The sequence below is a fragment of the Pseudophryne corroboree genome, chromosome 2 (genome assembly GCF_028390025.1).
Source record: "Pseudophryne corroboree isolate aPseCor3 chromosome 2, aPseCor3.hap2, whole genome shotgun sequence".
NCBI lineage: Eukaryota > Metazoa > Chordata > Amphibia > Anura > Myobatrachidae > Pseudophryne > Pseudophryne corroboree.
In genome coordinates, this window is record NC_086445.1 from 1,025,988,243 (window position 1) to 1,026,015,667 (window position 27,425).

Sequence of the window (27,425 nt, forward strand, 5' to 3'; positions counted from 1 at the left end):
AGAAAAGGCTCTGGAAATCCAGAGAATGGTCAAACAAATTTTGAAACCAACAAGAGTGTCGATCCATCAATGTATTCGGTTGTTGGGGAAGATGGTAGCGGCCTACGAGGCCATACAGTTTTGCCGATTCCGTGCCAGAGTATTCCAGTGGGACCTGTTGGACAAGTGGTCCGGATCCCACCTACACATGCACCGGAAGATAATCCTGTCCTCCAAAGCCAGGATTTCGCTCCTGTGGTGGCTACACATTTCTCACCTACTAGAGGGTCGCAGGTTTGGGATTCAGGACTGGGTCCTGGTAACCACGGATGCAAGTCTCCGAGGTTGGGGAGCAGTCACACAGGGGGGAAAGCTTCCAAGGAAAATGGTCAAGTCAGGAAGCCTGCCTTCACATAAATGTTCTAAGATTAAGAGCCATTTACAACGGCCTTCTACAAGCGGTACATCTTCTTCAAGATCAACCCGTGCAGATCCAGTCGGACAATGTAACAGCAGTCGCGTACATAAACCGTCAAGGCAGAACAAAAAGCAGAGCGGCAATGGCAGAGGTGACAAAGATCCTCCTCTGGGCAGAAAGACATGCAAGAGCTCTGTCAGCAATTTTCACCCCAGGAGTGGACAACTGGGAAGCATACTTCCTCAGCAGACACGATCTCCATCCAGGAGAGTGGAGTCTCCACCAAGAAGTCTTCGCAGAGGTGGCAAGTCTTTGGGGGGTTCCTCAAGTAGACATGATGGCATCTCGTCTCAGCAAGAAGCTTCAGAGATATTGTTCCTGTTATGATTCCTGTACTCCAGACCGGAGGAGATCTTATGGCAGGGATCTGAGTACAGGAAAATAAGCTGGTTGTGGGAGCAGGATAGCCTAGTAACCCCTGGCGCCCTAACTCCGTTGTCTCGCCCGTGTTATCAGAAATCCCCTGCGAGACTATGGTTGCTTGAGCCCATGGCAGCCGCGTTCGAAGGGCGGATTATGTCTGCCCAACCCCGATGCCCCCGCAGGTCTTAATGGGAGACAAGGGGAAGTCCGAGACAGGGTGATAACAAGGGGCCCTCTGACTAAGCAACCAGGCCAGGGGTTACAAGCTAACTAACTAAATCAAAAGGTATGTGCGGACTAGCCGCCAGGAAAAAGGACAACCAAGGATCCACTGATCCGACACTCCTATCCGGCACCGCCGGACACCAGAGTGGATCTGTGGAAGTGGAATCCTCCGCAAAGCTCCAGAACACAATTAAACAAAATAATAAACAGAAGCGGACAAGCCGCAACACACGGCTGCGCCGCGACTCACGAACACCACCAGATGTTAAAGGTGCTCGGTCAGACTCCAGGAACAGATGGTAACTTCCGAGTACAGGATCTCTGAGGACAGGAACAACCGAAAAGACCGGGACTGGGAACTCTCTGCAGCAGACACAGGCAAACAGGAAGCTATCACCGGCGTCTGTAAGAAGTCCTGAGGGTGCCTTTATTCAGGCACCCTCCAATCAAGATCCAGACAGGACAATCAAATAGAAATGCCGTGCAGCTTGCATGCTGCACGGCCAGCACATAATCAGGGTAATGAGAATAGACCCAGCAACGGGGAACGCGGCTGAACGTGGCGTCCCCGTTGCTAAGGTCAGAGCGGCTCCGTGCGCCCGGCGTCTTAGCGTTGCCAGGGAGCCGGCGGCTGAACGCGCACGGCGTCCCTGGTTGCTAGGCGCCGGGCCGCACGGCCGAACGGACCCCGGCGCCTAACAGTACCCCCCCCTTGAGGAGGGGTCAAGGAACCCCTAAAGCCAGGTTTCCGAGGAAATTCACGAAAAAATGCCCTTTTGAGCTTTGGGGCATGAAGGTCTTCATCCAGGACCCATGACCTTTCCTCTGGCCCATAACCTCTCCAATGCACCAAAAAATAAATCCGACCCCGGGACAACTTGGAATCGAGAACCTTCTCAACTAAGAACTCTTGCTGACCCTGTACATTAACTGGTGATCTCCCCTGAGATTTTTTACGAGGAAATCTGCTGGACGAAACATATGGTTTAAGCAATGAGCAATGGAAGGTATTTCCGATCCGTAAAGTTTTTGGTAAACGTAACCGGAAAGCAACTGGATTGACTTTTTTGATAATGAGAAATGGTCCAATAAATCTAGGACCCAATCTGGCTGAGGTTTGTCGAAGTTTGATGTTGCGAGTCGACAACCACACCCTGTCTCCTACTTTAAAAGTGCACGGCCGCCGGAGCCTGTCAGAAAAATGTTTTTCCCGGAAAGCTGCTTTTCTGAGAGCCAGGTGCACTTTTTTCCAAATAAGTTTAAGATGAGAGGTCAGGGCCAGAGAGGAGACAGAGGAATGTTGAAAAAATGAATTAGCTCTGGGGTGGAAACCAAAAACTGCAAAAAATGGAGACACATTGGTGGAAGAATGACAGGCATTGTTATAAGCAAACTCCGCCAATGGAAGAAACTCAGACCAGTCATTTTGGAGTTTGGCCGAGTACAAACGCAAATATTGTTTTAGAGATTGGTTAACTCGCTCAGTCTGTCCATTGGATTGTGGATGATAGCCGGAGGTTAATGATAATTTCATCTTTAACGAAGCACAAAAAGACTTCCAAAATTGTGCAATGAATTGTGGACCCCTGTCAGAAACAATATCGGTGGGTAACCCATGGAGTCTGAAAACATGACGGAGGAACAAGACTGCCAATCCCTGGGCAGATGGCAATCGGGGGAGAGCAATAAAATGGGCCATCTTGCTAAAACGGTCCACTATCACCCATATGACTCGGCATCCGGCCGACAGAGGGAGATCCACCACAAAATCCATGGAGATATGCGACCATGGCCTAAGAGGAACCTTCAAGGGCATAAGTTGACCAATAGGCAAAGAACGGGGAACTTTATGCTGTGCACAGACCTGACACGAAAAAACAAACTCTTTAATGTCTTTGGAAAGACCAGGCCACCATACTGAGCGGGATACTAATTCCAAAGTCTTAGCGATTCCCGGATGCCCTGCAACTTTGCTATCATGAAATTCCGCCAAAACAGTTGCTCTCAAAAACTCAGGAACAAAAAGACGACCAGCAGGAGTATTTCCCGGAGCTTGATGTTGAAGCAGCTTTAATTGGGAAAAAACATCCTGTGTGAGACCTGCCTGAATGACTGAAGGCGGAAGTATGGGAGTAACAGGACTGTTGTCTTGAACCGGAAGGAAACTGCGTGACAGGGCATCTGCCTTGGTATTCTTGGAACCTGGTCTGAAGGTGATAATGAATTTGAAACGAGTAAAAAATAAAGCCCAACGAGCCTGTCGGGCATTCAGTCGTTTAGCCGATTCAATGTATTGAAGATTTTTGTGATCAGTCAAAACTGAAATGGTATGGGTCGCTCCTTCAAACCAATGTCTCCACTCCTCGAAAGCCCATTTAATAGCCAGCAATTCCCGGTTACCAACATCGTAGTTGGATTCTGCAGATGAGAATTTCCTGGACATAAAGGCACAAGGATGTAACCCAAGGGAATCTGGATCCTTCTGAGAAAGGATAGCCCCTACTCCAACTTCCGAGGCATCCACCTCAACAATGAAAGGTAATTCTGGGTTGGGATGTCTAAGGACAGGGGCTGAGACAAAGGCTTGTTTTAAGGCCTGAAAAGATAACTCAGCTTCACATGACCAATTGGTAGGATCCGCTCCCTTCTTAGTGAGTGCCACAATGGGAGCAACTAGGTCAGAGAAAGAGTGAATAAATCTTCTATAGTAGTTTGCAAACCCTAAAAAGCGCTGAATTGCTTTTAAATTGGTGGGTTGCGCCCAACTAAGGATGGCTTGGAGCTTTTTTGGTTCCATTCGGAATCCCCGAGGGGAAATAATGTACCCTAAAAAGGATACCTCCGTGACATGAAATTCACACTTCTCCAGCTTGGCATATAGGTGATTTTCACGTAATTTCTTTAGCACCTGACGCACCTGGGTGACATGTTGTTCTACGGAGTCAGAATATATCAAAATATCGTCTAAATAGACCACGACGAATCTTCCCAGAAACTCACGGAGCACATCATTAATGAGATCCTGGAAAACTGCCGGGGCATTAGACAGGCCGAATGGCATGACCAGATACTCATAGTGGCCTGACTGAGTACTAAATGCCGTTTTCCACTCATCCCCTGACTTGATTCTGATGAGGTTATATGCTCCTCTCAGATCAATCTTAGAAAAAATAACAGCCGAACGTAGCTGATCAAAGAGGACAGAGATCAGCGGCAGAGGGTAAGTATTCTTTACTGAGATTTTATTCAAAGCTCTAAAGTCAATACAGGGTCTGAGTGAACCATCCTTCTTCTCTACGAAGAAAAAACCTGCACTTAAAGGGGATTTAGATGGCCTGATAAACCCTTTTCCAAGGCTTTCTTTCACATACTCATTCATGGCCACAGTTTCAGGACCAGACAATGCATATAACCTTCCTTTAGGCAACGTGGCACCAGGAATTAACTCAATGGCACAATCATAAGGCCTATGGGGAGGCAAAATATCCGCATTGCCCTTGGAAAACACATCAACAAAATCTTGGTATTCCCCAGGAATATGTGCGGAACTGGCGGCAGCTACTCGGATAGGAAGCGTAATACATTCTTTATCACAGATGGTACCCCATTGTAGGATCTCCCCAGACTGCCAATCTATGATGGGATTATGAAAGGCCAGCCAAGGGTGACCCAGAACCACAGGAACTGCTGGACAATGGGTAAGGAAAAACTCAATCTTTTCAGAATGTAGAGCTCCCACCGAGAGCAAAACAGGAGGCGTACATAGAGAAATAACCCCATTGGATAAAGGACTCCCATCTAAACCATGCATGGTGATACACCTACCCAAGGTTAGCTGAGGAATACCTAAGGCCTTGGCCCATGTTAAATCCATAAAGTTTCCTGCAGCTCCACTGTCCACAAAAGCAGAGACCGAGGAACAGAGGCTGCCATAGGAAACTTTAGCAGGAACCAACAGTGAATTATTTGAGGAGATGAGCTGCAGACCAAAGTGAACCCCCTCACAATTCACTTGGTCAGGAAGTTTCCCAACTTGTTTGGACAACTACGGGCAAAATGTCCCTTACCTCCGCAGTATAAACACAGACCATAATTTTGCCTCCTGGTTCTTTCTTCCGGAGACAATTTGGAGAGACCAATCTGCATAGGCTCCTCTATGTCTACAGGAATGGAAGGAACCCAGGGAGAGGACCCGGCAGAGGCCCCTTTTTCAGCCCTCCGCTCTCTGAGCCGACGATCTATTTTAATAGATAGCTCCATGAGGTTATCGAGGGTCTCAGGAGCGGGATACTGGAGGAGACTGTCTTTTATAGATTCAGATAAGCCGAGGCGAAACTGACTGCGCAGGGCTGGGTCATTCCAGCCACAGTCGTTCGACCAACGGCGAAACTCCGTACAATAATTCTCTGCGGGATTCCTACCCTGTCTAAGAGCACGCAACTGACTTTCTGCGGACGCCTCTCTATCAGGATCGTCATACAATAGCCCTAAAGATTTTAAAAAGGCGTCTACAGACGATAAGGCCGGATCGTCTGTCTTTAAACCAAAAGCCCAGGTCTGAGGATCCCCCTGAAGTAGAGAAATAATAATCCCAACCCGCTGAGCCTCTGTACCTGAGGTAACTGGTCTTAAACGAAAATACAGTTTGCAAGATTCTTTAAAATTAAAAAACTGTTTTCTATCCCCAGAAAAACGGTCAGGCAGATGCATTTTTGGTTCAGGGATGACCCTCGGGGAAGTCCGTAACAGATCTTCCTGTGACCTCACCCGGAGGGACAGATCCTGAACCATCTGAGTAAGTTCCTGAATCTGACTAACAAGAAGCTGGCCAGGGTTTGGCCCAACACCGGTGGGATTCATAAGGCCGACAAAAATCTCCCAACTAAAAAGTGAAAAAATTTACTGTAAGTTAAATCTTTTCTTTTGGGCCGGTGATAATGTTATGATTCCTGTACTCCAGACCGGAGGAGATCTTATGGCAGGGATCTGAGTACAGGAAAATAAGCTGGTTGTGGGAGCAGGATAGCCTAGTAACCCCTGGCGCCCTAACTCCGTTGTCTCGCCCGTGTTATCAGAAATCCCCTGCGAGACTATGGTTGCTTGAGCCCATGGCAGCCGCGTTCGAAGGGCGGATTATGTCTGCCCAACCCCGATGCCCCCGCAGGTCTTAATGGGAGACAAGGGGAAGTCCGAGACAGGGTGATAACAAGGGGCCCTCTGACTAAGCAACCAGGCCAGGGGTTACAAGCTAACTAACTAAATCAAAAGGTATGTGCGGACTAGCCGCCAGGAAAAAGGACAACCAAGGATCCACTGATCCGACACTCCTATCCGGCACCGCCGGACACCAGAGTGGATCTGTGGAAGCGGAATCCTCCGCAAAGCTCCAGAACACAATTAAACAAAATAATAAACAGAAGCGGACAAGCCGCAACACACGGCTGCGCCGCGACTCACGAACACCACCAGATGTTAAAGGTGCTCGGTCAGACTCCAGGAACAGATGGTAACTTCCGAGTACAGGATCTCTGAGGACAGGAACAACCGAAAAGACCGGGACTGGGAACTCTCTGCAGCAGACACAGGCAAACAGGAAGCTATCACCGGCGTCTGTAAGAAGTCCTGAGGGTGCCTTTATTCAGGCACCCTCCAATCAAGATCCAGACAGGACAATCAAATAGAAATGCCGTGCAGCTTGCATGCTGCACGGCCAGCACATAATCAGGGTAATGAGAATAGACCCAGCAACGGGGAACGCGGCTGAACGTGGCGTCCCCGTTGCTAAGGTCAGAGCGGCTCCGTGCGCCCGGCGTCTTAGCGTTGCCAGGGAGCCGGCGGCTGAACGCGCACGGCGTCCCTGGTTGCTAGGCGCCGGGCCGCACGGCCGAACGGACCCCGGCGCCTAACAGTTCCAGGTCAAGAGACCCTCAAGCAATAGCAGTGGATGCACTGGTGACCCAGTGGGTGTTTCGGTCTATGTCTTCCACTTCCACTGATTCCAAAAGTTCTAAAAATCATAAGAAGAACAAGAGTTCGAGCAATCTTCATTGCTTGGTATCCAGATCTTCAAGAGTTGCTCATAGAAGATGCTCGGCCTCTTCCTCCTCGCGAGGACCTGCTGCAGCAGAGGCCATGCGTGTATCAAGACTTACCGCGGCTACATTTGACGGCATGGCTGTTGAGCGCCGGATCCTAGCCCGAAAGGGTATTCCCAAGGAAGTCATCCCCACTCTTATTCAGGCCAGGAAAAGAGTAACATCTAAACATTACCACCGTATTTGGAGAAAATATGTGTCTTGGTGTGAATCCAAGAAGGCTCCTACGGAAGAGTTTGAGTTAGGACGTTTTCTCCATTTTCTGCAGGCTGGTGTGGATGCGGGCCTTAGACTGGGTTCAATCAAGGTCCAGATTTCGGCCTTATCAGTTTTCTTTCAAAAACAATTGGCCTCCCTTCCAGAAGTTCAGACGTTCGTGAAAGGGGTTCTGCACATCCAGCTTCCATTTGTGCCTCCTTTGGCACCATGGGACCTTAATGTGGTGTTGCAGTTCCTTCAATCGAGTTGGTTTGAACCTCTACAGGAGATAGAGTTGAAGTTTCTCACTTGGAAAGTGGTGATGCTTTTGGCCTTGGCATCCGCAAGGCGGATGTCTGAGTTGGGGGCCTTGTCTCACAAGAGCCCTTACCTGATCTTCCATTAAGATAGGGCAGAGTTAAGAACTCGTCAACAATTTCTTCCAAAGGCGGTTTCTGTCTTTTCACATAAACCAACCTATTGTGGTGACAGTAGTTACTGACACTTTCACTGAGTCAGTCTCTTGATGTGGTTAGAGCTTTGAAGATTTATGTCGCAAGAACAACTCGGATAAGGAAACCGGGGGCTCTGTTTGTCCTGTATGCTCCCAACAAGATTGGGTGTCCTGCTTCTAAGCAGACTATTTCGCGCTGGATCAGAGGAATGATTCAGCACGCTCACTGCACGGCAGGATTGCCGGTACAGAAGTCGGTATATGCCCATTCTACTAGAAAGGTGAGCTCATCCTGGGCGGCTGCCCGGGGCGCCTCGGCTTTACAACTTTTCCGAGCAGCTACTTGGTCAGGGTCAAACACGTTTGCTAAGTTTTACAAGTTTGACACCTTGGCCGATGAGGACCTCAAGTTTGGTCAATCGGTGCTGCAGGGTCATCCGCACTCTCCCGTCCGTACTGGAGCTTTGGTATAACCCCATGGTACCGAAGTGGACCCCAGCATCTAGGACGTATGAGAAAATAGGATTTTAATACCTACCGGTAAATCCTTTTCTCCTAGTCCGTAGAGGATGCTGGGCACCCGACCCAGTGCGTACTTTACCTGCAGTTGTTCATTTTGTAGTTACACTAATGTTGTGTTACGGTTATTTCAGCATGTTGCTGCAATTGTTCATGCCTGTTGGTGTGTGTTATGTTGAGGGCCATGTTGTGCGGCATGGTTGAGGTGTGAGCTGGTATGAATCTCACCATTAAATTAAAAGTAAATCATTTCTTCGAAATGTCCGTCTCCCTGGGCACAGTTCCTATACTGAGGTCTGGAGGAGGGGCATAGAGGGAGGAGCCAGTTCACACCCTTGAAAAGTCTTAAAGTGCCCATGGCTCCTGCAGAACTGTCTATACCCCATGGTACTGAAGTGGACCCCAGCATCCTCTACGGACTAGGAGAAAAGCATTTACCGGTAGGTATTAAAATCCTATTTTTCCTTTGCTCCCATCCGTGAATCAGCCCCATAGTGAGGGGAGTCTGCCTGACGGTGCCTGGGAGCAGAGCAGCTGGTCTGTATGACATGCCAGTAACTGGTGACCTATTATAGGAATTCACCTTACCCTTAGACCACGCTCCCTGACACTGTGGCAGCATGCAGGACGCTGGCTCTTTAAGCATGCCAAGCATTGCAAGCAGCAGGGGGGGAATCAGCTGAGCACGCCGGGAATGTCATTCCCTATAAGACACCATGTGACATCCTATTAGATGGATCCTGTCTGTGCTAATACCACTCCGAGCGGTTACAGGTGTATCAGTAATTCTTCCTGTGAGGCTCAGCTTGCAGAGCCATTGTCTCCCAGCTGCCCATCCTGTGACCCTAAGGGTCCGGGCTCTCCTTGCCAGGATCCATGCATACAGCACGGTGGCCATCGCTCCTTGTGACAGTGAGACTGAGCCGGAATCCCCCCTCTCATATACTCTCCCACAGCAGAGATTCTCCCAGATGACCTGCATTGACCAACTGTTCATCACATGACATCTCCCAGTAATCTTCAGGGACCTGCAGACATTTGTCTCTTGCTGCATCACAGCGCTGGCTGCTGGGGAATCCTGACCATTCTGTGAGTTACTGACATGAATAATGAATGACTCCTTCTGGAATTGTAATGTATATAGTACTTAGGTAGCATCATCCTGGCTGTTTCATTCTCTATTCACATCAGTGTATGATACTGCACGGCAGTCCAGGGTTCTTCCTAGCTATGGAGAAGACGTGAGCAGTGGTGCGGGAATATGGACCCCTGAGGACACTAGATGAAAGGCAGCATGTATACTGCACAAGGCTAGTCTGGTGGTTCTTGTACGTAGACGCGTTAATAAGAGCAAATAGCTATTCCAGCTATTCCGTGTATTTAAAAGTAACGTTCCTGCGGGTAGGAAAATGCAGCTTAAATAGATCCACATAATATACAGTTGTTTTTTTATGGCAGCATTTGTGTCTCTCATGTCATAGGTGTAACGGAAATAACATATACGATGCACTTGTGTAAGTGGCCTGTTTTACTACTGGTCCTAAATGCTGCTTTAAATTAGGAAATAAAACCAAGGAGGAAAAACAGAGTAGAAAAAGCTCCATGTGACAGCACCCGCAGTCCCGCACTGTGGGGGTCATTCCGAGTTGATCGCTCGCTGACGATTTTAGCAGCGCAGCGATCAGGTTTCTACTGCGCATGCGTATGCACCGGAATGCGCACGTGCGTCGTACGGGTACAATGCGGATCGTTGCTGAGCGATGGCTTTAACGAAGAATCCATTCGCACAGCCGATCGCAAGGAGATTGACAGAAAGAGGGCGTTTATGGGTGTCAACTGACCTTTTTCTCTGAGTGGTAGGGAAAACGCAGGCGTGTCCGGGCGTTTGGAGGGCGGGTGTCTGACGTCAGTTCCGGCACCAATAAGACTGAAGTGATCGCAAGGGCTGAGTAAGTCCAGCGCTACTCAGAAACTGCACAAACTGTTTTTGCAGTGCTCGGCTGCACAGGCGTTCACACACTTTCAAAGCGAAAATACACTTCCCCCGGCCGCTAAAGGTAGCTAGCGAGCGATCAACTCGGAATGACCACCTGTGACTTAGAGGGTGTGATACGTTGCACCGGCAGTAAGTATACAGACCTTCCCTACCAACCCCCCTAACCCTTACCATCCCTCTCTGCAGCTTAAACCTGACCCCCCCCCCCCCCTTCCCCCAGCCTAACGCTAACCGTCCCTGGTGGTGCCTAAATTTAACTGCCCTCCCCGCAGCCTAGCCCTCCCTTCCCCACATTCTAACCCCAACCCTCCCCGGTTGCGCCTAAACCTACAGTATGCAAGTATCCATACGGCTTCAAGCGGGAAGCCACTCCGCCCACAGTTTTTCCATCCGCAGTCGCAGTGGGTGTGGTTTTATTACTTGCGTATCTTTGTAAAGCTTTTTATGTTTTTGCAGTTAATGTTTCAGATGGACTTTGTGCCTGTCTGCCTATTTTCTTCTGCAGAGCTTCTTTTTGTGTATGATAATAATGTGGAGATCATGAGGTTCACTCTGTTTAGAAGTCTGCAGAATATTATTCTGGTCCAGCTTCGCCTTGACAGAGATATCTCCTGTGTTAGGCTAACACACACTGAAGTTCCCGTAATTCTCAGGCTGAAGTCTGGGCCAAGTGAAAAGCTTAGCGTCTTGGAGCTGTGGCCCAACTGCTAACGCCATCTGAAGATGGCCTCAGCCACTGTCGCCTTATGCTACAGTTTCCTTGATGAAGGACCTACAGATCCCCCCAGGAGCTTAGACTACAGTTAAGCAATGTCAGAACCCAGAAAGAGAAAAAAAGTCCTAGCGGAAATGATCACTGTCCTATATATTAAATATTCGCCGCGACTCTTGACGGAGCCACTATTCTGGCAAGAATATTTACATAAGTAGCCATGAAAAACTATTTCTTAGCATTGTGATAATAAATTATACTTTAAATAAATAGACCTCACAATGCCGTATTTGTTAAAATAAGAACATTGAAACACGTAGATCATTCATTCTTTATTCGCGAAAGGATGAGGGAGTATTCCCTTCCCCTCAATACAGCTTAAACCACTTTTCGAGGCTCCTAGGCAATAACTAAAAAGGCTTTATAATATAGGACAAACATTTCCAATCACCAAGCATGTCATGCCAGTTATGGTTGCGGTGAAATCACTGGTCACGTGATTGAGCGATAATACACCAATCTGGGGAGAACATTTCCAACCACACTATGACTAGTGAGGAGGGGAGCCATGGAAAGGTCAGACTCCGGCAGAAGAACTAGTCCAGGTAATGGTGTGGGCTTAGAACAAAAAAAAAAGGCTGGAAAGTGGAATATACATTGAATTATCCCGCCAGTAAACAGAAAGGCTTGGCATAGTAGCTCCCTCCACCGTTACTTTATCAGAGGGACGGTCTAACTGCGTGTCTCACAAGCTGCCCCTCGCTTAGCTAGAACATGAGTACCCTGCGAGCTTGCCTTACAAGACTGTAAGATCTGTATCTCCACTACAAGAGGGACGTGTATTGTGCTGCTCTGTTGTTATAGAGGATCCTGGCACTTACACACTTCAAACTTCCTGAATATATTGTTTTACAAGACGTGCAGGGTAAGGAAACATTTTGCAGGCTGTAAAGCCGCACAGATCTGATGCAACCATCGCACTGACGATTATGAAATACGTCCATCAGAACAACATAACATTGTGGGATTTACTTCTCCTTTATAGACCCAGACATAGAGACATAGGAGCTGAGGCCGAGCTAGCCCCAAAGCTAAAGAGCTGCACCCAAACATAGTGTATTTACGCCCATAAGCTGAGTCATACACACTGAAGATGCGTCCCCTTTAAGATGTGCGCTAGGTATATGTCAGGTACATTTACCAGTGCCGCAGCAAGGGTCAAGCACTCAGCCTTAGGGCCTGATTATGCCTTGAGGGGGCCCCGGTGTGCTTAAGACAAGGGGGACCTGGGGAATGGGGGGGCATATATTAGATTGTGCATACCTCCCAACATGACCCATTCCAGAAGGGACAAGCGTTCTGCTCCTGGACTTCCCTCTTAGTATATAATTGACGTCGCCTGTGTTGGACTATTTCATTGATAAGAAAGGTATTTCAGCACATAAGAGGTGGAGATGCTGGGTCCCCGGGTCACTTACAGCTCACCCCCTTCTATCTCTCCTCGGGTCAGGAAGCTCCATTGGTAGGTTTTGATACCTGATACTGCTGTGTCTTTGCCTGCACTGCATAATGTCCTTCTTGCATTCTGGCTGCCTGGTTCTGCTGTTGCACAAGAGGGAGAGCTAGTGATGTCAGTGTGCTCCAACCAGGGGCCCCCTGACAGAGGTGGACCTGGGGAACAGTATTCCCTACACCCCGATCACCCCCCCCCCTCCCTCCGCCCATGTGATATCATGACATCATAAAGAAGGGGCCTATGTAATACCCCATTATCAGGTCTATCCATAAAGCAGTGAAAAGAGTGGAGACAGTGGATAAATTGCCTATGACAACCAATCAGCTGCTATGTATAATTTGATAGAATGCACATGATAAATGTTACTTCAAAGCTGATTGGTTGCCATGGGCAACTTCTTCACTGGCTCACTTCTCCACTCTTTTCACTTCTTCATGAATAGACCCCATCTGAGGTATTGTGTCTGACATGTTGTATCACGCTACAACGCACGCGTATATGTCAACCATCCTTGGTTCAGGGGGACAATCCCTATTTGAAGGCACTATCTAGGGAGGCCAATCCCGGGATCGGGATCGGCAGGATCCCGGGATTTGGGCCCAAAAATGCCGGGATTTGAATCCCTGGATTGGAGCCTCCAATCCTGGGATTCAAGGGATTACAGTGCGCATGTGCGGGAGGGTTGGAAGCGGCGAGGGAGGGCGGGTGGGTGTAAGTAATAACACTTACTATCAGGCGGCCGCGGCAGCCATGGACACGCTGAACACGGCGGCATTTCAAATGAAGCGCCGGCCGCCAGCCAATCAGAGCTGGCGGACCGGCAGCCAATCAGGGAAGCTGCCGCAGCAGCGGCAGCCAATCAGGAGCGACTGCTGTGGCAGCTTCCCTGATTGGCTGCCGGTCCGCCAGCTCTGGTTGGCTGGCGGCCGGCGCTTCATTTGAAATGCCGCCGTGTTCAGTGTGTCCATGGCTGCCGCGGTCGCCCGCCTAATAGTAAGTGTTATTACTTACACCCACCCACCCTGCCTCCCGCGCTGCTACCAACCCTCCCGCCGCTACCTACACCCTCACTCCCGCACCACTACCTACACCCACCCACCCTCCCGCACCGCTACCTACCCCCATAGGCGTGCGCAGACACTGACAGGCGGGTGCCACTCCGGACTTGCCCCCCTCCACGGCATTATAGTGTTCTCTCACCTCCCCTGTCCTGGACATAGACTGCTTACCCGGGCCGCCCAGGTGAGCAGTCTATATCCAGGACAGGGGAGGTGAGAGAACACTATAATGCTGTGCTGTGGAGGGGGGGGGGGGGGAGTCCGGAGTGGCACCCGCCTGTCAGTGTCTGCGCACGCCTATGCCTACCCCCTCCCTACCTCCCGCACCGCTACCTACACCCTCCCTCCAGCGCTGCTCCCTACATCTTTCACTGGTCCCGTCTGCAATCCCGGGAATCCTGGGATTGACCGTTTTTCAATCCCGAATCCCGGGATTGAAAAAACGGCCCGAGATTGGCTTCCCTAGCACTATCCCACTGTTACAATAAGGACTGAATTGTGGAGATATGATCACAGAGCAGCTGGGTACTACAGATGCCACATACACTGGCTACTGTAACAAGCAGCATATAAAAGATGTTAGGATGGGAGAATGGAGTGAGGGATAAGGGGCAACCTACAGCCCCTGTGATGTGGGCCCATAGCCACGCCCTTCTGTGCCGCAGACACGTATATTGTGAAGTATGGGCTACATATGATTTGTGGCTATGTGTGGTATAAATGTACGTATATTACATTACACTGGGCAAGCGGACATGCACCTAACCCAGCATTAGCCGCATACTGGCCCTCATTCAGATGTGGTTGGAGTACCTATTGCTGCTGATTTCTTGGAAGCAGCCGTGACAGCTCTGTATGGTAATGCCGCAGGAGACGTCTATTGCAGTAGTAATCCCAGCTGTTTCCTAAGACGCAGCATCAGATCACTGCAACACCATCGGGCAGCTTGCAGAACCCATGGGGTCGTGCAAGCCACCCATTACAAATCCTTGTAGGGGGCCAGGAAATCACTGTACAATGATGGAGACCCTGGCTTCTTCCTTCCCCCTAAACGGTGGTGACATGCCTCCGTTTTCAAAAGAGGAAGCCATTGCTGCCCCCAAACGGCATCCGACTGTCAATCACTAACAGTCTGATGCTGTCCTGCGTCCTTTGTTGCAGGATCTGTCGCACAGAAGGGCTCCTGCGCATCTCCAAACTACCGAACATCGTTACTTTGTGGCATGGTATGGTGTGCATGGTAGCGAGCAGGCAATAAATAAGAGATATATTTTAATGTGAGCAAAATAATATGTCAGTAGAAATGCGACATCCTATGGAGACAACTCAACTACACCAAATATTCCCCAAACCAGTTATTTAGGCCTTAATACTGTACGTTGGCCCGAGGCATGGTACCTGCAGCCTGCCCCCCTCCCTCTCTTACTTCCTCCGCATCCACAGACTGAGAGCCTCCTATGCTCACTCCACACTGCACCAACCTCTGAGGGGACTGATCATGTGTACTAAGGACAGTAGCGGATCTTGCCACGGGCAAGCAGGACCTTCCGGAGGGCGCCGCACCAGGGCAAGATCCGCTGCTGCTGTGCTCCCCGCTGCCGCTGTGAAGGGAAACTAGACGCGTCTAGTTTCCCTTCGTGGGGAGGTCCTTTACTGTTCGGTGCGCGATGACGTCATCGCGCACCGCACAGGTCTAGTTTCCCTTCGTGGAGAGGACCTTTGCTGTGCGGTGCGCGGTGACGTCATCGCGCACCGCACATCATTTCAGTCTGTACAGGGGGCGTAAATGACCACGCCCCTCTATGAAGCCACGCCCCCCAATGCCGCCCGGGGCGTACAGAGCCCCAGAACCGGCCCTGACTAAGGACCCAATTCACGCCTGCGTTGTCCGGACCGATCCCCGCCAACGGCGTTCTAACGCCGTTGGCACACCCCCTCCTGCCCCGCGACGGCCTCTGCTTGTCAATCAGGCAGAGGCAATCGCAGCCCTGAGATGCTTTCAACATCTCACAGGGCTCCCGGGGTGCCCGTGCGCACGCCACAGAAAAATTCAGACTGCAATCGCTGCCGCTACAGCAATGCAGTCTGAATTACCCCCTAAGTTATTCCTGAAATACCCAGTCTCTGTCCCAACATGACTGAAAAGATAAATTGCCTTTCTAAGATCACTGGCATCAGTATGTATAGCGGCAATAAGAGATGTTATCTAACAGGGCAAAGATGCAGGCAGTGGTAAGTAGGCCCCATAGCCACTTGTGTCTTATTAAATAGCCTAAACTGGTTAATGAACTTCTATAAAGAGGACTGCAGCAGAGACGTTGCATTAATCTCTTCCTAGACAGTTCACACCTCACTCCTACAGAGAGGGTACGAGTGAGGACACACAATGAAACCAGTTCCTGAAGAGCTTATTCACACGCGCCTGGCCCGCAGTGAGCCTGAATCGCTGGCAGCTTTCAGACGATTACCGATCAGCCACTCCAGGGCTTAATGAGTAAACCTTTATAAATCTCAGCTCACCGGGTTTATAGGCTCTCATTAAACATGATAGGAGTACAATCAGACCTGTTATATTCTGCTAACGAGCAATTAGAGCACTGGCACTTTTATTAAATATAAATATATATATATACTGTATTTCCAAGACAGCTTTTCTGGTAGCATTTGCTGGACCTTATACATATCTTGCAAATCTTTATGCATTAAGGGGCCCATTTATCATTGGTGGTAGTGGGGCCCTGTGACCTACCAATGTTTATCTCCGCATGTCACTAAATTATTTGGAGTCCTAATTTATCAAACATAAAACACCTCACCGGAACAGCGGCTGTGATATTGAGGGTACTGACCATAAGGCATCATTTTCATTTTCTGATTGCTGGCTGGGGATTAGCAAGTAGATTCCTAGGGGTTTATTTACTAAAGGTCTATTTTCTAATCGATTCCCATTTTTTTCAAATCGATCTTTAATCGATGTTGGACTTCCAGGGCTAAAACGCATATTTACTAACATTTAAAAAAGTAATATGAAAAATCATCTGTTAGTAAATGTGTGTTTATGCCCTGGAAGACCAACATCGATTAAGATCGAACTGAGGGTCTAATTCAGCATGGAATCTGCTGCGGCAGCGTTTACAAGCTGTAGTCCTGTGAAGTGTGCGCACACAGGGAGATGCAACAGAATCTCACTTGTGCGAATGCCTCTGCCTGATTGACAGGACAGGCAGAGGCGTTCACGAGGCGGGAGGGGGCATCGACTCGGCATTGAGGGCGTCATGGCAACGTTGGGGGGGGCATGGGCTGGACCATTTGCGGGGCGGCCCATGGTGGCTGCGTGACGTCACACGCAGCCGTGGCAAGCCAACAGGTGGGTAGCCGTCTGCCTTCGCAGCTAGGCAGAGGGCTACCCTAAACATGCAAAAAGCATCGCCGCATGGCCCAGCATGCGGCGCGGACTTGCCCTGTACTGGGCGTCCCCCCGCATGTCAGTGTAATGGATCGTAGATGTACAGTTTTTCACACATATACAATACATGCTGAATCAGGCCCTGAAATCAATGGAAATCTGTTAAAATTGACCTTTAGTAAATATACCCCCTATAGTATTTTCCACTACATGCCATGTTTGTCAGGGGCGACCTGGCTAATAGCACTGAGATCACTGGAGAACACCTGATATCCCAAAATCTATCATCACTTCACATTACTGCTACTCATTTTCACTGCTGTATTCAAAAGCAGGAAACTAGCGAGGGCTGAGCGATTGGTTCTACCGCCCCCGGAACACAATGTCCTGCCGGCACCCACTGGCGCCCATTCCACAGCTCGCCCGGGGTGATGTACTGGTGGAAGGGTGGGCTGGCACAGGGCCTGAATCAGAGATAAAATCAATGTCCACAGCAGCTGTGTCTTTGGACGCAGCTGCTGTATGAGGATATGCAAAAGCAGCAGCAAGTCACAAGTGTCTTGTATGAAAGCCTGTGTGATCTGCTGCTGCACCCGGAGACGCAGCACTGGATCACTCTGCTAGAACATCGCCCATCTGAGAAAGCCTCAGGTTATTTCCAGTGTGTTCATGCTGTAAGAACCTGAAAACCTGCGTCGGACGACGCAGACCCTAGTCTCGGCCCGCCGCAGCAATCATCCTGCAGCTTGGGAGGCACTGCACATGTGTTTCATCATGTAGATGCCACTGTGTGTTACCAAGGCTGGGAGTGCCAGGAAGCCTCTGACTTCATACAGGACATGGCTGGTATACAGTTATATCTTACCAATAGCTGTAAGCGCTCTCTGTGCACAGATATTTCAAGGGGGTTGTGTAATTCCCATTACGAAATGAGTTTGTGAAGTGTGGCTTCTGTCAGATCATCAAACATCTGAGTGTTCCATAACCCGGAGATTATCCCACTATCTGACGCACGGAGATAAGTGTGAGAGTGGTGGAATTACGCCGTTTGGCAGCCCAGGCCGGCGCGGCCGGTGGGACAGTCCAGGAACATATCAGTGATACAGCGCAGGGTCTGCTTAATGTTCACTCCAGGATTATAAATTCCCCAATGCTGGCAAAGATCTGCAGTCTATTCCATGGCTCGGATATATTTCTCACATTGTTCTACGTGTGGAGGTGATTAGCCCCAGCTGTTCCCTACATCCTCCTGTGTTTCCATACTGCTCCCACTGTTACTTTTATGGTACCCCCCACCCCATCCTTTGCAGCTGACTTAGATAAGGCGTGAGAACTCTGTCTGTCTGTCTGTCTGTCTGTCTGTCTATCTATCTATCTATCTATCTATCTATCTATCTATCTATCAATCTCATGTACAAGTGACTGGTGTATTATTATTCACACTGGTTCACAGATAGTTATTTTAAACTTTTCAGAGTGCGGTGTTATCATTTTTCCACCACAGATCACATTAGCTAGCACGCCATACACGTGTACCTGTAACACGGTACCACCACAGAGCACATTTGCTAGCACGCCATACACGTGTAGCTGTAACACGGTACCACCACAGATCACATTTGCTAGCACGCCATACACGTGTAGCTGTAACACGGTACCACCACAGATCACATTTGCTAGCACGCCATACACGTGTAGCTGTAACACGGTACCACCACAGATCACATTAGCTAGCACGCCATACACGTGTAGCTGTAACACGGTACCACCACACATCACATTAGCTAGCACGCCATACATGTGTAGCTGTAACACGGTACCACCACACATCACATTAGCTAGCACGCCATACACGTGTAGCTGTAACACGGTACCACCACACATCACATTAGCTAGCACGCCATACACGTGTAGCTGTAACACGGTACCACCACAGATAACATTAGCTAGCACGCCATACACGTGTAGCTGTAACACGGTACCACCACACATCACATTAGCTAGCACGCCATACACGTGTAGCTGTAACACGGTACCACCACACATCACATTAGCTAGCACGCCATACACGTGTAGCTGTAACACGGTACCACCACACATCACATTAGCTAGCACGCCATAAACGTGTAGCTGTAACACGGTACCACCACAGATCACATTAGCTAGCACGCCATACACGTGTAGCTGTAACACGGTACCACCACAGATCACATTAGCTAGCACGCCATACACGTGTAGCTGTAACACGGTACCACCACACATCACATTAGCTAGCACGCCATACATGTGTAGCTGTAACACGGTACCACCACACATCACATTAGCTAGCACGCCATACACGTGTAGCTGTAACACGGTACCACCACACATCACATTAGCTAGCACGCCATACACGTGTAGCTGTAACACGGTACCACCACACATCACATTAGCTAGCACGCCATACACGTGTAGCTGTAACACGGTACCACCACACATCACATTAGCTAGCACGCCATACACGTGTAGCTGTAACACGGTACCACCACACATCACATTAGCTAGCACGCCATACACGTGTAGCTGTAACACGGTACCACCACAGATCACATTAGCTAGCACGCCATACACGTGTAGCTGTAACACGGTACCACCACACATCACATTAGCTAGCATGCCATACATGTGTAGCTGTAACACGGTACCACCACACATCACATTAGCTAGCACGCCATACACGTGTAGCTGTAACACGGTGCCACCACACATCACATTAGCTAGCACGCCATACACGTGTAGCTGTTACACGGTACCACCACACATCACATTTGCTAGCACGCCATACATGTGTAGCTGCAACACGGTACCACCACAGAGCACATTTGCTAGCACGCCATACACGTGTAGCTGTAACACGGTACCACCACACATCACATTAGCTAGCACGCCATACATGTGTAGCTGTAACACGGTACCACCACAGATCACATTAGCTAGCACGCCATACACGTGTAGCTGTTACACGGTACCACCACACATCACATTTGCTAGCACGCCATACATGTGTAGCTGCAACACGGTACCACCACAGAGCACATTTGCTAGCACGCCATACACGTATAGCTGTAACACGGTATCACCACAGATCACATTTGCTAGCACGCTATATACACGTGTAGCTGTATCATGGTACCAGCACAGATCACATTTGCTAGCACGCCATACACGTGTAGCTGTAACACGGTACCACCACAGATCACATTTGCTTGTACGCCATACACGTGTAGCTGTAACACGGTACCACCACAGAGCACATTTGCTAGCACGCCATACACGTGTAGCTGTAACACAGTACCACCACTGAGCACATTTGCTAGCACGCCATACATGTGTAGCTGTAACACGGTACCACCACAGAGCACATTTGCTAGCACGCCATACACGTGTAGCTGTAACACGGTACCACCACACATCACATTAGCTAGCACGCCATACACGTGTAGCTGTAACACGGTACCACCACACATCACATTAGCTAGCACGCCATACACGTGTAGCTGTAACACGGTACCACCACACATCACATTAGCTAGCACGCCATACATGTGTAGCTGTAACACGGTACCACCACAGATCACATTAGCTAGCACGCCATACACGTGTAGCTGTAACACGGTACCACCACACATCACATTAGCTAGCACGCCATACACGTGTAGCTGTAACACGGTACCACCACACATCACATTAGCTAGCACGCCATACACGTGTAGCTGTAATACGGTACCACCACACATCACATTAGCTAGCACGCCATACACGTGTAGCTGTAACACGGTACCACCACACATCACATTAGCTAGCACGCCATACACGTGTAGCTGTAATACGGTACCACCACAGATCACATTTGCTAGCACGCCATACACGTGTAGCTGTAACACGGTACCACCACAGATCACATTAGCTAGCACGCCATACACGTGTAGCTGTAATACGGTACCACCACAGATCACATTTGCTAGCATGCTATACACGTGTAGCTGTAACACGGTACCACCACACATCACATTAGCTAGCACGCCATACACGTGTAGCTGTAACACGGTACCACCACACATCACATTAGCTAGCACGCCATACATGTGTAGCTGTAACACGGTACCACCACAGATCACATTTGCTAGCACGCCATACACGTGTAGCTGTAACACGGTACCATCTCAGAAGGAAGCAGCGGGAATTCAGCCAACATGACAGGGGCCAACCAGTTAGGTTACAGTACAGTTGTAAACAGCATAAATTCAGGAGTCAGTTTCCTTAATGATGGATACCAGCGACGCGGGTCCATGGAGATCTCTATAAGACGTGTCTGATGTCTGGGAATCTGTCACGTTGGGGAATTTGCTTGCCTAGAATTAAACCAGAGAAGGTCTTGTCACAGACATCGAGTGCTGGGAGAATTTCCCACGAGTAGCTGTTCTTTTTCCCATTAAATAGAAGGAGCTGGGAGATAAGTTTTGTTTCCTGATTGGGATAAGGGCAGAATGAAGTTTCCCGCGGGCGGAAATGAGATAAATGGGGCCTCTTAACGTTTAGGAAATCGTGACAGAGCAGAGAGTGAAGGGTTAACAGACTTGGGAAACGTAAACCAAAATATATTTTTTTAAAAAGCAACTTGTGGAAATAGAAACAATTCAGAGTGCACCGTCACACACACTTTTATTTAGTGCCATGTAGCCCTTATGCCTTTTTGCTTTGTCTGTTTTATAAATTTGTGTAGGGCGTCCCAGGGGTACATATAGTCAGTGGTGCAAGTAGAAATTTGTTCTTTGTGGTACTTATAGTAAAAATGGGCGTGGTCACGTGCCATGAGGGGCGTGGTCACACAAAACTAGGGGAGTGGCTACATGACAATAGGGGAATGGCCACATTATGCCACACACTGTAATGCCCCTTACACATTATGCCAAACACCGTAATGCCCCTTACACATTATGCCAAACACCGTAATGCCCATTATACATTATGCCGCACACCGTAATGCTTATTACACATTAAGCCACACACTGTAATGCTCATTACACATTATGCTGCACACCGTAATGCTTATTACACATTATGCCACACACCGTAATGCTTATTACACATTAAGCCACACACTGTAATGCTCATTACACATTATGTCACACACCGTAATGCTTATTACACATTATGCCACACACCGTAATGCTTATTACACATTAAGCCACACACCGTAATGCCCATTACACATTATGCTACACACCGTAATGCCTTACATATTTTACCACACACTGTAATGCCTATTACATATTATGCCACACACAGTTATGCCACTGACACAATTTATGTCCCACACACAAAAATGCCCTTTGTAAATTATGCCCCAGCAGTGGGCTGACCATATTTCTTAATTGTACTCCATACCACCCCGTACCACCCTACTTTCAGCACTGCATATAGTGCAGTTACTGAACACCCATTTAAAATTGCCGACACATCCCAGGGATATAGTGCAGTTAGTAAACATCCTATTTATAATGTCGACACATTCCAGGGGTACCATGCAGTTAATGAACTCCCTAATAATAATACCGACACATCCCAGGGATACAGTGCAGTTACAGAATGCTGTATTTATAACACTGACACATTCCAGGGATACAATGCAGTTACTAATTGCCCTGTTTATAATGCTGACACATCCCCGGGGTACAGTGCAGTTATTGATCTCCCTAATAAAAATACTGACACATCCCAGGGGTACCGTGCAGTTACTGACAGCCCTATTTATAATGCTGACACATCCCAGGGATATAGTGCAGTTAGTAAACATCCTATTTATAATGTCGACACATTCCAGGGATACCATGCAGTTACTGAACTCCCTAATAATAATACCGACACATCCCAGGGATACAGTGCAGTTACAGAATGCTCTATTTATAACACTGACACATTCCAGGGATACAATGCAGTTACTAATTGCCCTGTTTATAATGCCGACACATCCCCGGGGTACAGTGCAGTTACAGAACACTCTATTTATAATGCCGACACAATGTGTGAACACAAAGACAATGAAAGGCAGATACAATTGTCTGTCATACTAGTCACAATATGCAAAACAAAGTTTACGTATTCTTCCTCATAAACCTGTAATACAAGCAACACTGTCTGCGACACAACGAACCCTGTCTGCCCTCCTTACAGTATTTGCAAAATGAAGACCCAATGGGGAAATAGTGTAAAATCTGATGTCAAATAGTGTAACGTTAGAGGCAGCTTTTTATTACACAGCTACATAATAGTATCCTTCTTTCCAGGGGAAATCAGCGGAGAGCGGCACAGCGGAGGAATCAGCGCCACCGTCAGTTGCTAAACTTGCCGGCATATTTGGGGACAAGGTGAACAGCCCCAGGAAAGAGGTAATTACTATGAAGGGGTTTTATCCTCTGTGCAGTAAAGAGAAATACCTATATATATATATTTCTCTGACGTCCTAGTGGATGCTGGGAACTCCGTAAGGACCATGGGGAATAGCGGCTCCGCAGGAGACTGGGCACAAAAGTAAAGCTTTAGGACTACCTGGTGTGCACTGGCTCCTCCCCCTATGACCCTCCTCCAAGCCTCAGTTAGATTTTTGTGCCCGAACGAGAAGGGTGCACACTAGGGGCTCTCCTGAGCTGCTTAGTGAAAAGTTTAGTTTTAGGTTTTTTATTTTCAGTGAGACCTGCTGGCAACAGGCTCACTGCATCGAGGGACTAAGGGGAGAAGAAGCGAACTCACCTGCGTGCAGAGTGGATTGGGCTTCTTAGGCTACTGGACACCATTAGCTCCAGAGGGATCGAACACAGGCCCAGCCATGGAGTCCGGTCCCAGAGCCGTGCCGCCGGCCCCCTTACAGAGCCAGAAGAAGAGGTCCGGAAAATCGGCGGCAGAAGACATCCTGTCTTCACCAAGGTAGCGCACAGCTCTGCAGCTGTGCGCCATTGCTCCTCAGCACACTTCGGTCACTGAGGGTGCAGGGCGCTAGGGGGGGGCGCCCTGAGCAGCAATAAAAACACCTTGGCTGGCGAAAATACATCACATATAGCCCCCAGGGCTATATGGATGAATTTTAACCCCTGCCAGATTACACTGAAAAACGGGAGAAAAGGCCGCCGAGAAAGGGGCGGAGCCTATCTCCTCAGCACACTGGCGCCATTTTCCCTCACAGCTCCGTTGGAGGGAAGCTCCCTGGCTCTCCCCTGCAGTCACTACACTACAGAAAGGGTTAAAAAAGAGAGGGGGGCACTAATTAGGTGCAGTATAAACAATACAGCAGCTATAAGGGGAAAAACACTTATATAAGGTTATCCCTGTATATATATAGCGCTCTGGTGTGTGCTGGCAAACTCTCCCTCTGTCTCCCCAAAGGGCTAGTGGGGTCCTGTCCTCTATCAGAGCATTCCCTGTGTGTGTGCTGTGTGTCGGTACGTTTGTGTCGACATGTATGAGGAGGAAAATGATGTGGAGGCGGAGCAAATTGCCTGTAATAGGGATGTCACCCCCTAGGGGGTCGACACCTGAGTGGATGAACTGTTGGAAGGAATTACATGACAGTGTCAGCTCTTTACAAAAGACAGTGATTGACATGAGACAGCCGGCTACTCAGCTTGTGCCTGTCCAGACGTCTCATAGGCCGTCAGGGGCTCTAAAGCGCCCGTTACCTCAGATGGCAAATACAGACGCCGACACGGATACTGACTCCAGTGTCGACGGTGAAGAGACAAATATGACTTCCAGTAGGGCCACACGTTACATGATTGAGGCAATGAAAAATGTTTTACACATTTCTGATAATACGAGTACCACCAATAGGGGTATTATGTTCGGTGAGGAAAAACTACCTGTAGTTTTCCTGAATCTGAGAAATGAAATGAGGTGTGTGATGAAGCGTGGGTTTCCCCCGATAAAAAAACTGATAATTTCTAAACAGTTATTGGCAGTATATCCTTTCCCGCCAGAGGTTAGAGTGCGTTGGGAAACACCCCCTAGGGTGGATAAAACGCTCACACGCTTGTCAAAACATAAGACGCCGTATTATCAGGCGCAGTCCTTTCGTTCCCATAAGGGCAAGTGGGCAAAAGGTTCCTCATTTCTGCCCCGTGACAGAGGGAGAGGAAAAAGGCTGCAGAAATCAGCCAGTTCCCAGGAACAGAAGCCCTCTCCCGCCTCTGCCAAGCCCTCAGCATGACGCTGGGGCTTTACAAGCAGACAGGGAGGCAGTTTTGGAAGCCATTCACAAGCTGTATTCCCAGCAGGTGATAATCAAGGTACCCCTCCTGCAACAGGGAAAGGGGTATTATTCCACACTGTTGTGGTACCGAAGCCGGACGGCTCGGTGAGACCGATTTTAAATCTAAAATCTTTGAACACTTACATACAGAGGTTCAAATTCAAGAGAAGGGGACTACATGGTGTCTCTGGACATCAAGGATGCTTACCTTCATGTCCCAATTTACCCTTCTCACCAAGGGTACCTCAGGTTTGTGGTACAGAACTGTCACTATCAGTTTCAGACGCTGCCGTTGGATGGTCCACGGCACCCCGGGTCTTTACCAAGGTAATGGCCGAAATGATGATACTCCTTCGAAGGAAGGGAGTTTTAGTTATCCCTTACTTGGACGATCTCCTGATAAGGGTAAGATCCAGGTAACAGTTGGAGGTCGGTGTAGCACTATCTCAGGTAGTGTTGCGACAGCACGGTTGGATTCTCAATATTCCAAAATCGCAGCTGGTTCCGACGACTCGTTTTCTGTTCCTAGGGATGATTCTGGACACAGTCCAGAAAAAGGTGTTTCTCCCAGAGGAGAAAGCCAGGGAGTTATCCGAGCTAGTCAGGAACCTCCTAAAACCGAGCCAAGTCTCAGTGCATCAATGCACAAGGGTTCTGGGAAAAATGGTGGCTTCCTACGAAGCAAGCCCATTCGGCAGATTCCACGCAAGAACTTTCCAGTGGGACCTGCTGGACAAATCGTCGGGGTTGCATCTTCAGATGCATCAGCGGATAACCCGGTCACCAAGGACAAGGGTGTCCCTCCTGTGGTGGTTGCAGAGTGCTCATCTTCTAGAGGGCCGCAGATTCGGCATTCAGGACTGGGTCCTGGTGACCACGGATGCCAGCCTGCGAGGCTGGGGAGCAGTCACACAGGGAAGAAATTTCCAGGGCTTATGGTCAAGCCTGGAGACATCACTTCACATAAATATCCTGGTGCTAAGAGCCATTTACAATGCTCTAAGCTTAGCAAGACCTCTGCTTCAAGGTCAGCCGGGTTGATCCAGTCGGACAACATCACGGCAGTCACCCACGTAAACAGACAGGGTGGCACAAGAAGCAGTCAATGGCAGAAGCTGCAAGGATTCTTAGCTGGGCGGAAAATCATGTGATAGCACTGTCAGCAGTATTCATTCCGGGAGTGGACAACTGGGAAGCAGACTTCCTCAGCAGACACGACCTCCACCCGGGAGAATGGGGACTTCACCCAGAAGTCTTCCACATGATTATAAACCGTTGGGTAAAACCAAAGGTGGACATGATGGCGTCCCGCCTCAACAAAAAACTCGACAGGTATTGTGCCAGGTCAAGGGACCCTCAGGCAATAGCTGTAGACGCTCTGGTAACACCGTGGGTGTACCAGTCTGTGTATGTTTTCCCTCCTCTGCCTCTCATACCCAAGGTACTGAGAATTATAAGATGGAGAGGAGTAAGCACTATATTCGTGGCTCCGGATTGGCCAAGAAGGACTTGGTACCCGGAACTTCAAGAGAGGCTCACGGAGGATCCGTGGCCTCTACCTCTAAGAAGGGACCTGCTCCAGCAAGGACCCTGTCTGTTCCAAGACTTACCGCGGCTGCGTTTGACGGCATGGCGGTTGAACGCCGGATCCTGAAGAAAAAAGGCATTCCGGATGAAGTCATCCCTATCCTGATCAAAGCCAGGAAGGATGTAACCGCAAAACATTATCACCGCATTTGGCGAAAATATGTTGCGTGGTGCGAGGCCAGTAAGGCCCGACGGAGGAATTTCAACTGGGTCAATTCCTACATTTCCTGCAAACAGGAGTGTCTATGGGCCTGAAATTGGGGTCCATTAAGGTTAACATTTCGGCCCTGTCAATTTTCTTCCAGAAAGAACTAGCTTCAGTCCCTGAAGTGCAGACGTTTGTAAAAGGGGTACTGCATATACAGCCTCCTTTTGTGCCTCCGGTGGCACCTTGGGATCTCAATGTAGTTTTGGGTTCCAAAAGTCACATTGGTTTGAACCACTTAAAGATGTTGGCCCTGGCCTGGGCCAGGCGCGTGTCAGAATTGGCGGCTTTATTCTGTAAAAGCCCTTATCTGATTTTCCATACGGACAGGGCGGAATTGAGGACTCGTCCTC

General features: G+C 49.0%; 1 protein-coding gene across 1 annotated transcript in view; it reads left to right on the plus strand.

Annotated features, from left to right (window-relative positions):
* The window catches only part of RCSD1 (RCSD domain containing 1), a 116,397-nt gene that overhangs the window by 73,743 nt on the left and 15,229 nt on the right, over positions 1–27,425 (plus strand). Inside the window, exon 2 of the mRNA XM_063956749.1 lies at positions 23,326–23,427. Within this exon, the coding sequence (XP_063812819.1) occupies positions 23,326–23,427 (102 nt within the window). The remainder of the gene's footprint in view (positions 1–23,325; positions 23,428–27,425) is intronic.